Source organism: Gouania willdenowi, chromosome 22, assembly GCF_900634775.1.
Source record: "Gouania willdenowi chromosome 22, fGouWil2.1, whole genome shotgun sequence".
NCBI lineage: Eukaryota > Metazoa > Chordata > Actinopteri > Blenniiformes > Gobiesocidae > Gouania > Gouania willdenowi.
In genome coordinates this window covers 3,607,655-3,620,210 of record NC_041065.1, presented here as the reverse complement: position 1 = coordinate 3,620,210, position 12,556 = coordinate 3,607,655, and the positions used below count along the sequence as shown (strand labels likewise).

Sequence of the window (12,556 nt, the reverse complement as noted above, 5' to 3'; positions counted from 1 at the left end):
TGACATATGACGTAATATTCAAATTTTCAGAGACACTGAATTTATGTGTAAGACTTAAAGCTGATATCCAGACGTTCTGAGAAATCTATGTTTATGTCTGACTCTTTTGAAATGTGAAAAAATCCCTAACTAGTCTTTTACTATGGTCTACTGCTGGTGGTCATTCATATACTATAATGTATATAAGTCCCTCCTTCGTCCTATAGACCACTATACAAATGGAAACGATCGCCTAGTGCGCCCAGCCAATAGGCTTCCACTTCCTGTTTTTGAGTCTGTCAATCAAAGTACATGCGGAACTGTTGCACGGAAACAAGGCCACGCGTCACAACAGCAAACAGGTAAATATGATGTTGTCTCTTACATGACCCATAGACATATATCAATGTGACCTTGTTATGTTCCGCGATGCGCGTGCAGAAAAGTAGAGGCGTGGCTTCTGGTAGATTGCATAGGCAGGGGGAGGAAGTGGAGCTGTTGAGGGCGGGACATCGAGACGTCCTCTAAGAAACTCTGGATATCAGCTTTAATCTTCAAAATTTTAAGAATTAAAAGCTTGAAATATTTCACTATATTCACTCAACAAACGAAATGACAAAAAAAAAACATACACGCACACAATGACAACAAAAATACACAAAAGGGTTAAAAATACGCAAATCGACAACAAAATGACAGCAAAATATACAAAAAGTTTCCAGACATACAACAAAACACAAAAAGACACTATTAAAATACAGAAAATGACCACAAATGCACCCAAAATGACAGAAAAAATACACAAAATAACTTCATATAAATACAAATACACGCATTAACAACAATTATACAAAAGAGAACTCATTGAGTGGAGAGGCACTTTTCACAAGCCTGATATTTCTGTTTAAAATATTCTTTTATTCTGAGACTGAATTTTGGGTTTTCATTTCTGCAACCCTTAAACACACTCACACACACACACACACACACACACACACACACACACACACACACACACACACACACACACACACACACACACACACACACACACACACACACACGCACACACACACACACACACACACACACACACACACACACGCACACACACACACACACACACACACGCACACACACACACACACACACACACACACACACACACACCCACACACACACACACACACACTCACTCCTGCTCACAGAGCAGCTCCAGCCTCTCACTCACTCGTCTACGTCCCAGTAAAGGAGGATCCACCCACACTATGAAGGATTTCAGTTGATCTAATCTGATGTGAACGTATACAGCACTCATGTTGTAACTGAGGTGAGTTAAACTCTGTTTCTCTCATTTTGGGGATTGTTGATGTCTTTTATGCGTTGCTTTGTGTAGGTCAGGGGTCTGCAACCTGCGGCTCTGGAGCCTCATGTGGCTCTTTGACTCTTTTGCAATGGCTCCCTATAGCTTTTAAAAAATATATTGAAATAAAGAGTTGTAATTTTTTTCACGGAGTCTGTTAACGATTAATGACATTGACAGCAAATAAAATCAAGATATAACAATTTGCAACATCTACAGACCATCAACTTTCCTGCACCTGTGACTAACCTTAAGTTTTAAATCCCTGGTAAGATAATTAAACCAACATAAACACTATTCTGGAAGAAAATAGAGATTTTAATTGTGTGGGAACAGATTCATTTAACCACCAATGTACAGGTTAAATATGTATGTTTTATGTGTGGCAAGAAATGAGTAATTAACATGTGTTGATCACATGATCATGTGTTATCATATTCATGTTACTTTTTGTAGCCTTTCATATACATTAATTAAAAAAATATATTCTTTATATAACATTGTGCTCATGTAAACTGAGATGTGTGAGAATTTGAAGATGAAAGATACTGTTTTGTTGTTATTTCTTGATATTAGTTTATTTTATTTTATTTTAAACTGTTTTTAAGTTGCCATTTACATGATCGAAATAAATAAATCAAATCAAACATTATTCTATATAATTTTAACTTTATATAATTGAATTCACTGTATTGTCTTCATTGATATGTTATTTTCTTGGCTCCAGATGACTTTAATCCAGGTGAGATGAGGTTAAATGGTTCCTTGTAGAGTAAAGGTTGCAGATAAATCACATATGCCTTTGTGTTCCATGATGGAGTCTCTATGTGTGGTTAGGATCAGGGAGGTTTTGTACAGTATATGACAAAGATTCCTTTGCTTTGCTGACCAGAGCTTGTCCTTCTGTCAGTGGACACACAGGGAGAGACGTTGGCAGCTCCATCTCCTGCAGCTTTTTGGAGAATTGTCCACTTCCTACACACAGGGACGGCTGGCAGGGCAACCTGTGAGTAGATAACACACAAACAAACAAGTGCTCTTCTTTTGCTTTTCCTCATTGACTTGTTTTTTTTTTTTTATTCCATTCAAAACATTACAGTGGAACTAAATTCTTTCTCCTCCACATTGTAAAAAAAGAAAAAGATGAATGAAAAGCATGTCACGGCAAATTTGCGGTTGACCTCATTTGGAGACATGATTTATTGCTCTGGTTGAGTGATGGAGTCCAGGCGAGGCATTGATGATTTTATAAAAAAGGTTTATGATAAAACTAAATAAAAAAGAGTACAAAGATGGACAAAATTAGTGACGGCCCGGGCGGACGTCCGATGACAGAGTGGCCCACAGTTCTAACTCATCATGTATATTCCCCCTCAGTCCCCCTCCCTCCTCCCCCCAGGAGATAAAGAGGACAGGGTGGAGGTGAAAGAAGAGAGTGAAAAGAGACAGTTTCTTCTTTAGGTCAAAACAACCAGTTCTCTGGTATCTCCTGATTGTCGTGAGTGTTGGAGGTGTGTGCGTGTATGGTGTTTGTGTGTATGAATGGATGTGTATTGGGTGTGTATGTGTGACTATGTGAGTGTGTGTAGGCATGTGAGTGTGTCATGCCTCTGTGTCTGAGGGATAAGATGTGTTTTGGGAAGCTGACCTCGAGAAGAGAGCAGAAAACATGAGACAGCAGAAATGAAAAGTCTCAACTTAAAGCCTTAAAAAGAATAAGGTCTATGAGTAAATATGTTAATAAACATAACTAACAATTTTGCCCTGACAAGCAGCAGAAAGAAGTCAAGCTGATAACATCCGCCCCCTCCGTAAAAACATCATTACATTACAAAGGCAAACTGCAACAAAAGTCATTGTCACAACTCATGTAAAACCACAATACAGTTACACTTCTGTCTCATATTTCTTCAACATAATACATTCACATTCATATTTATTGATTTTGATCATTTGATGTCATCATTTAGATTGTTCCATAGTCTGACCCCCTGAACTCTATTGTGTCACTGTTCTCAACCTGGGATTTTCTAACATCTCTATTCCTTGTCAATTATAATTACTTTGTCTCTTTTGATTTTTTTTTCTTCTTCTTTTTTTGCAGATTTGAGGGGAACATTTTTAAATGAGTTTGTACCTGTTTTTTTATTTTTTTTATAATATTGTATTCTACCAAATTTAGAAATTGTAGGAGATTTTACTGTATAAATATTGTTTGTATGTTCCCTGTATCCACTTCCACTAATAATTTTCAGCACTCGTTTCTGTAAGATAAAAATTGTATTTGTGTACGATTTACAGGCACTTGAATACAATAAATCAGATACAGAACAATCAGTGAGTTACACAATATGTACAAAAACTTTTGATTCAGTGACTCCTTGTGGAAATCATTTTTTACTTTTATGTAATCTATATGCTATTTACATGATTACTTATCATCTATCACAACAACCAAAAACTTAATCGCATTTGTTATTTGTATTTGAATTCCTTCAATAAATAAAAAATAAGCCTCAATATCTGATGCTTTTTGACCAAAATTTTAGTTTGACCAAACTATTTGTAAGAAACCATTTTTTAAACTTCCTAAAGTCGTTCTCTACAACTTCTAAGATATTGTATATTTTTCACCTTTAAAATAAGGTAGTGTCATCTGCAAATAATATACACTCAAGTAAATATGACGCTGACACAATTTCATTCTCATAAATCAGAAAAAGTAAAGGTTCAAGGACAGACCCTTGGGGTACCCCACAACTGATATTACAAACATCTGATTTTATACTATTAATGTGCACCAACTGTTTCCTGTCTTTATAGCTAGATAACATTCACATGACAACCCCTCTTATACCATATTTGTACATGATATCTAGTATTTTTGTATGATTTGATGTGTTAAAGGCTTTTTGAAAATCTACTAAAACACGGACTTGGTCATGTCTATTATCAATGACAGTTCAAATTTCCACCGTTAAATTCATTATTCCTGTGGATGTTGTTGAGTGACTGGACCTGAAACCCGATTAGCTCTTACTCAGCATTATTCATTTGCTCAGTCTTAAAATAAATTCTCCAAAATCTTTGAGAACTACAAGTAATGATATTGGTCTATAGTTTGCCTTCACCCCCAGGCTCCTCTCCCCCCACTGCCACCTGGAACTTTTGTTTCTCAACTGATGTATTCAAAGTCATCACACATCATCTGGTTTTTTCAGAAATGAAGCTAAGGGATTATATTTCAAACCCCTCATAAGCAGTCCCCCCCCATCCCATCACAGGACCCACAGGAAAGGCGTTGTGGAGTACCCAGAAGTGGCTGCACGCAGGAAATCCTCTCCTCCTCTCCGCCCTGGCCCTCGCCCCCAACACCCCTCTTCCAGACCCACCACCCACCCGCCATATGTGCTATGGTCTCGAGCTCTTTGTGACTGTGTTTTGCTTTGTGCATGTACGCATCTGAACGCACTAAAAAACTAGGTTTTTTCCTAGTTTTAAACTGTCCTCCCCAATAAGGAATTCAGTTTAAAACCTGCCTTTTCCCCTCACCTCTCCTTCTGATATTATCTCATTTTTTTTTCATCAAATACGGGGCGCCGCCGTTGTGGCAAAACACAGTCCTCTCTCTCCTGTGTTATAAGTGTTATATGTGATTGTCTTTTCATATTTTCTTGGACGGGATGAAACTGAAATGAAATCTCGTTGCGGCTATTTTCATGCTATCTGGAAATGCTCCTGTTGACGTGACTGAGAGCTTCTTATAGATGGGGTGTGTTTCTGTTTGTTTGTGTTACTCAGGTGATGATGAAGCCCCAGGAGGCCGAGCTCGTCAATGAGATCTCTAAGGTATCTGCTCTGGGCTCTGATGATGATGATGATGATGATGATGATGCCACGCTGAGGATTGAATCGAGGCTTGTGGAGCTGAGCTTTGTGCTTTGCTTTCAGCTCCAGTGCATGGTGTCAGAGCTGAAGATGGGCTTCAGCAGTGCTCTGCTGGAGCTCAGCCACATCCAGCATGGAGACACGTACCTGAGGGAGGAGATGGAGGAGAACAGGAGGAGCTGTCACAAGAAAGCACGGAGGATGGAGTCTCTGGTCGAGGCTTTGAGGGTAAAACTGATCCCACAGCAGGGCCACGACACAGAGAGGACGTGAGAAGAGAAAGACCTTCTAGGAACAAGTGTTAGAAATAAGCATCAGACACAGTCTATGTACCTGTCTAATAAACCATAGAGAAATACATACTGTAAATAGATAGGCAACTTAGACCACAGGGGGCGGGGCCACAAATGTGTGACTGAATCTGATCTGAGGGTCACATGATCAACATTTATGTCAGCATTAGAATAAAGACTAATCAGAGAATTACACAGTCATTGTGAGTTTGTTTTAGTCATAGTGTGTTTATGGTTTTGTGTGTTTTTGTGAAATCTTGTTGTTGTTTGGTGTGTTTTTATTGTCTTGTGCACTGTATATTTGAAAATTATATATACATATTTTATTTAAATTTGACTCACTTTTTGTTGCCCTTTTGTTTGTGTTTTTGTCCATTTTCATCTCATGTTTGTGTGTTTTTCTGTTATTTTATGTAATATTTTTTATCATTGTGTATATTGTGCTCTAATCTGCTCTGTATTTTGTGTTTTTTTTTTTTCATCTATTTCTTTTTTCATATACTGTATTTCTTTTTTCTCGCCGTGTATTGTATTTTTTTAATTTTTTTCCTGTTTTTATTTTTCTGTTGTTTTTTGTATTTTCTAACTTCTTTTGCTGCATGTTGTGTTGTTATTCCTTCCGAAAAGAATCATTTTTTGGTTTGTGTGTGTGTGTGTGTGTGCGTGTGTGTGCGTGTGTGTGCGTGTGTGTGTGTGTGTGTGTGTGTGTGTGTTTCTCTCACAGGAGGAACTGGGCGTGATGAGAAGTCACATGGTGCAGTTGTACAGTAACAGAAACCAGCAAGAAGTAAAAAAGCAGAAACAGAGGTAAAATAAAATAAATTACAAAAGTTTTACAATTATTGTAACACAAATGGATTCATGACATCTCTAAAACCTTGATGCTCACAAACATGTTTGGTCCATAAATGTCTATCAATTACACTTTTTCTAGACAACATGATAACATTTGAAGGTTTAGGAAAAAGCCTTTTTCACATTTATTCTGTAAAAAAACAACAAAAACATTTTTTTGAATCTGGAATGATTGACCCTGTTTATCATTTCACCACTCAATAACCCATTCCTTTCTTATTTTTTTTTATTAGCATACACTGAAAATCACTGAAACCATTTCAAACACTTTAAAAAATAAAACTTGGTGAACTGCTACAGGTTTGTTCAGGCAGGCACGGAATTCAAGCTAGTCCAGTCAGTAGCTGTTAACAACTAACAGCATCCACCCCCTAATCAGTTAATCATCCAGCTGATCATGTTCTATTCTTCCCATTGGTTACAGTTGGTCTCAGTGCTGCATTTAAACCACGGCAACACGCCTACTTCCATCCATCAGCACCCTGGCTCCTCCTCTTCTTTCTAATGAAACACTGTCTTTTGTTTCCATCTAAACATTTGTGCCTCTGTTCCAGGGGGTCCTGTTGACCGCTCTCTCTGCTTATGCCTCTCCATGTAGCTCATGGAAAAGCTAATGGGAGCCACGCAGCTGCTGGAAAGGGCAGAGAAGTCCCAGAATCAAATCTAAAATGCATGCTAAATAAAGCTATTTGACTAAAGCGATCCTTACTGAATTACAGCTTTGCAATGACTTATGGGTGATAGTTGAGCGGTGGCTGATTTCTATATGATCTGATAAAACGTTACTCTATTGCAGCTTTTCCAGATGTTTCAGTATCACAGATGGAATCAGTCTTTAGTGATCCATGAGCATACTTCTGCACACACAGACGTGTTGTCTGATGTCTGTGCAGTAATGATGAAGAAGAGGATGCTCCATCCACTGCTGCGTCCAGAGGAAAACTGCTCCTCCACTGCTTCCTGCAGGGACTCAAAGCTGGGCTCAGTGAAGGCACAGGTCAGGAGATTCACAAACATGTGATCATCAGAGCATTAACACAGGAAACAACTAGTAACGCCACAGCAGTCCCCCATAATGCATTGTTACCTAAATGTTAAGATAGGTCCAAATGTAGCCCTACAGTGAAATTTGTCACTGAATTTACCTATCCTGTTGAGGAACAATATAATAATAATATAATAATAACAATCTGTAAGCACACAAGAAAGCATCGTATTCATAATCATCACTTAATTAACGAAATTAATTTTCAGTGATAATGTTCTCTTTGTTTTCGTTAAATGAATCTACTAAACATTTGTTGTTTGAACATATAGCAGTAATATAACATATTCATCACCATGAAACTGTGAAATACAACTTGCTACAACTTCTAAGTGTGAGGTTGAGAGGATGAACAGAACTCTGGAATGTTTGGCTGAATCTCTTTCTCTTGTTCTATAATATTTAGTTTTCATCTTTGTCAAAGCTGAAAATCCACTTTCTCAGAAATACATAGTGGCAAAGGGCATCAAGCACATTTAGCTAGCATAAAGCAATGTCGCCTTCGCCATATTTGTAGTTTTTTTGATGATCACCACTAGAAGGCAGTCTAACTGGGGCTAATGTGTCATCTGTGGCAATGCAGTTGGCTCCTGACTGCTGGTCTATTTATATTCTAGTTTCCAATGTTTTTTGTTAATTTACATACTCCCTACCACAATTTACATATCCGTACCCCACTTTAGGAACCTGGGAGTTTGATTGTTCACAGAAAAACAAACAAACAAACAAAATAAACAGTGACGTGCCGTGACCACTAGGGTTGGGTAGGCACTTTGCAAATCGAGACCACCAATGACAATTTCATATGTTTCTGCTGTCGAGTGTTAATTCAATTTAAATCAATTTTATTTGTATAAAGCAATTTCCAACAGTCATCTCAATGCGCTTATCAAAATATAAAATTCATAATAAGAAAGAAAAAACCCAACAAGATCCACATGAACAAGCATTTAGCCATTTAACAAAATCAACATCATAAACACCATTAAAGAAACATAAACAATTATTTCATATAGCCTCCATACTCTCCCAACAAGATATATCTTATGACACGACAGCACATCTGTTGTTTGTGTTGGAAACACAGAAACATGGAGAAAATGACAACAACAACAACTCAGAACAGCCTCAGTGAGGAGCATCCACAAAGCCAATCCTTCCTTTTGTACCATTCACTGTGAAAAGTATGAAACATTTTCTGATCTTACCTTTGCTGAAGCTCTGGTAGCTCAGGTGTTGGTCTCCATCTTTTATAAGCTGTCGTTTTTCCTCAAAACAAAGTTTCTCTATCGTCTCTAGCGCTGTCATCCTGACTGTAGTGTTATCCCGCCCGCTAGCTAGTGAACGTAGCAGCAGCGGCCACATGGGATCAATTCACTAATGCACTATGAACTTAGTATAGCATTTAGCATTGCGCGGTTACGTCCAAAGGCAGCTCTCTAATTTATAATTATATTATAATTAAAACAAATAATCAAAATATCAATTCACCCTTGGGTAGGCACTGCCTACCTTGCCTACCCTGACGGCACGTCACTGAAAATAAATAAATGCCAGCAGAGGGAACCATCTGTTTGGTGTGTTTCTGGAGTAATTGGTGTAATTTTTCTGTTATTTGCTTATTTTTGTTGTCATTTGGTGTTTATGCATGGGTTATTATGTCATTTTTGTGTTTATTTGTCATGGCTTTGTGTATTTTTGTAGAAAATGTCTGTATTTTTAATGTTATTTTTTTATTATTATTATTTTGTTTATTTCCTCCATTGTTTTCTCTGTATTTTACCGTTTATTTTCCCTTGCATACAGTAAACATCTCATGTATAAACTTAAAAAGAAGGAAACACAATATTGCACAATTGGAACTTACTTTATTTTCCACAAAGGCATCTGCATAAAATAAAAGGTTTGTCAAAATGTACAATTATTTTTTTAAATAAAATAACACCAACGAATAAAATTAAAAAAAAAAAAACATTCTCAGTCTCTAAGTATGGATACGTTTATGAACTGAATAAAACTGAGAAAATAACAAGCATTCAATGCTGTTTTGGCGTGTCTTTAATCTGATTGGTTGGCTATGATGTGATGTATGTGATTGTTGTCTGGTCATTTCATTTTTTGTAGTTTCACAATATCCATTAATTATTTTAAAACAAAAAGTATCAATTTACTCAGTAACGGTTGAGTGTAGAAATGTAATGAATAACTTTACTTTATTTAAAACTTACAAGTAAAGTAAAGTAAAGTACAAGTAAAATTACTGGTTTAGAAAAATACTCCAAAAAGTACAAGTACATGTAAAAACAACTGAATTACAGTAACATGAGTACTTGTAATGAGTTACTCTCACCTCTGACAAAGTGTTGGTGTTGCAGATGCTCGACATCAGGTGGCGATGCAGCTGCTGCACTCAGAGTGGGAGTATGTGTCCACTCTGAACCAGCTGTACGACACGTACAGGACAGTAGCAGAACCACCGTAAGTGTTTATGACGGAGAACCTTCACCCACACACAGAGGAGCCCTCTGATGGATCTGTTCATGTCAGTCAGAACTTTGTGAAGTTTGTGGAGGAGCTGCTACAGCGCCACCTGCTGTTCAGAAACACTCTGCAGGAGCGACTGTCTGCGGAACACTGGAAGTCTCTGCTCGGAGATCTACTGCTGCAGCTGATTGGCCAGAACGACGTAAGTCCTCCCACTGTTTGTGATGTCACAGAGAAATACTATGGGTGTGAACCATAGACTGTAAAAAGAATGGATGGGACAAGCTCCCCGGTGGAGTGAAGCTTTTATTTTTAGAGCTCCCCCTGCTGACTGGCTGCAGTATGGGTCATAAACCCCGCCTCCTCAATGATAACAGATGGGATGTGGGTCAAATTCTAAAGTTAAAATACTCGTCACTTCACTATTTTCCAAACCTAGACTCTGCTGTGATCATTAGTTATTATCACCATACATTGTGTTCAAGTGATCATTTTTCTGTGAAGTTTGTTTTAAATAAGTTATTTGAGGTTGAAAAATGGGATTTTACAACAAATATGATGATTGACAGTTGCGGGTCTTGCGTAGCTCTCTTTGTGAACAGCAGTTACGTCGTGAAGGAAAGCTGAGACGCGTGAATTTCTTACTTTTTAAATAGAGTACGTTTAGATAAATGGTGGTTTTGTACTAACCTCTATGATCTGAACAAGACGTTGGTAGATTTTCCAGTGGGAAAGATATTTATGTTCATGGCTGGGCTGCGTAAGTCATCAGGGCAGTACGATAAATGGGTGGGGCATGTTACCAAGGCTCCTCCCACCGCACCCTACTGCGCAAACTCTGGCTCCAAATGATGTCAAATTTGCAAGATGGAAACACCCCTAAGAGCCGTAATTTGGCTTCAAGAACGTTGAGTGGGAACCGCTACAGTGCACGCCCACTGGAGTAGATATGGAAAAAGTGGTGACTTGGGGGCCACATGCAGGCCTCAGAATAATGTTGTACGGCCCCCAAACTAAACACAGAGAATGACACAAAAACAAGAGCACACAGAGCTCAAACCTAAACTAAACTCCAAATCTGATCATTCGCACTTTAAAGACACAAAGTCGCCAACAGGAGGCGCTGTAGAAGTAGTGTAACGTCTAAATAAGTATGTAGTGCATTCACATTAGATAGTATGAAAAGATTGAGTAAGTGAGAAATACCAGGATGTATACTACTGTATATGGGGACATATTTTAGGTATGCACTGTGGCAGTGACGTGCCGTGACCACTAGGGTTGGGTAGGCACGTTGCAAATCGAGACCACCAATGACAATTTCATATGTTTCTGCTGTCAAGTGTAAATTCAATTCAAATCAATTTTATTTGTATAAATCAATTTCAAACAAAATCATCTCAATGCACTTATCAAAATATAAAATTCATAATAAGAAAGAAAAAACCCAATAAGATCCACATGAACAAGCATTTAGCCAATTAACAAAATCAACATCATAAACACCATTAAAGAAACATAAACAATTATTTAATATAGCCTCCATACTCTCCCAACAAGATATATCTCATGACACGACAGCACATCTGTTGTTTGTGTTGGAAACACAGAAACATGGAGAAAAAGACAACAACAACAACTCAGAACAGCCTCAGTGAGGAGCATCCACAAAGTCAATCCTTCCTTTTGTTCCATTCACTGTGAAAAGTATGAAACATGTTCTGACCTTAGCTTTGCTGAAGCTCTGGTATCTCAGGTGTTGGTCTCCATCTTTTATAAGCTGTCGTTTTTCCTCAAAACAAAGTTTCTCTATGATCTCTAGCGCTGTCACCCGCCCACTAGTTAAAGAATGTAGCAGCAGCAGTCACGTGTCATCTATTCACTAATGTGCTGTGAACTTACATATAGCATTTAGCATAGCGCAGTTACGTGACTTGACTATACTTTGCAGAAGCACAGCAGTGCTTCTGTGGTTTAATTGTGAAAACGTGTTCAAGCAACAGGACAACACTCAAATCTAGGTCAAATGTATATTGCATTAAATGAATATCATATGAAGCAGTCAATACACCTTAAGTGTTTAGCAGGTGGTGAACTGATTATAATAATCATTCATTTTCAGACCCACTTATTCCTGTTCAGGGTCGCGGGGGTCTGCCGGTGCCAATCTCCGGCTCTCATTGGGCGCTGGGCGGGGGTACACCCTGGACAGGGTGACACAGACAGACAACCACTCACTCTCATTCACTTAAATATAATAATCAATAATTAATAATAATAATAATAACTAGTGACTGGATTCATGAGTTTTGGTGACTGTCGTCACTGAACGTATTTTGTGTGAAAACAATGAAAAGTGATTCACAGTTTAGTTCACATGGACTGAGAGTTTTACAGACAGTGTTCAGGGTTTTGAACATGTGACTTCAGTTACGACTAATGCTTGTTAACAGTAGAACTATAAAAACTGTAATGTATATGTATATGTATATGTATATGTATGTGTAATGTAAGAATCCAAGTGAAGGTGAAAAAAACACCACAGTGTGTAGAATGTGTGTGTGTTTGTGGGTTTTTTGTGCAGACAGCGTTTGCAGACCTGTACGTGGGATACACCAGCACTCTGGCATCGTTTCTCTTCCTGGAGTT

At 38.1% G+C, this 12,556-nt stretch overlaps 1 protein-coding gene across 4 annotated transcripts in view; it reads left to right on the top strand.

Annotated features, from left to right (window-relative positions):
- Positions 1-1,186: 1,186 nt before the first annotated feature.
- LOC114455908 (uncharacterized) overlaps positions 1,187-12,556 on the top strand; it is an 18,215-nt gene continuing 6,845 nt past the window's right edge. For 3 of the 4 annotated variants that reach the window (XM_028437214.1, XM_028437213.1, XM_028437211.1), the window contains exons 1-9: positions 1,187-1,309; positions 2,235-2,348; positions 5,144-5,191; positions 5,294-5,458; positions 6,248-6,330; positions 7,272-7,375; positions 9,799-9,901; positions 9,971-10,109; positions 12,492-12,556. The exon at positions 12,492-12,556 is cut by the window's right edge and continues 25 nt beyond it. In XM_028437214.1, coding sequence (XP_028293015.1) covers positions 5,147-5,191; positions 5,294-5,458; positions 6,248-6,330; positions 7,272-7,375; positions 9,799-9,901; positions 9,971-10,109; positions 12,492-12,556 — 704 coding nt within the window. In that variant the 5' untranslated portion in view covers positions 1,187-1,309; positions 2,235-2,348; positions 5,144-5,146. The remainder of the gene's footprint in view (positions 1,310-2,234; positions 2,349-5,143; positions 5,192-5,293; positions 5,459-6,247; positions 6,331-7,271; positions 7,376-9,798; positions 9,902-9,970; positions 10,110-12,491) is intronic. The other variant, XM_028437212.1, reaches the window with a different exon arrangement.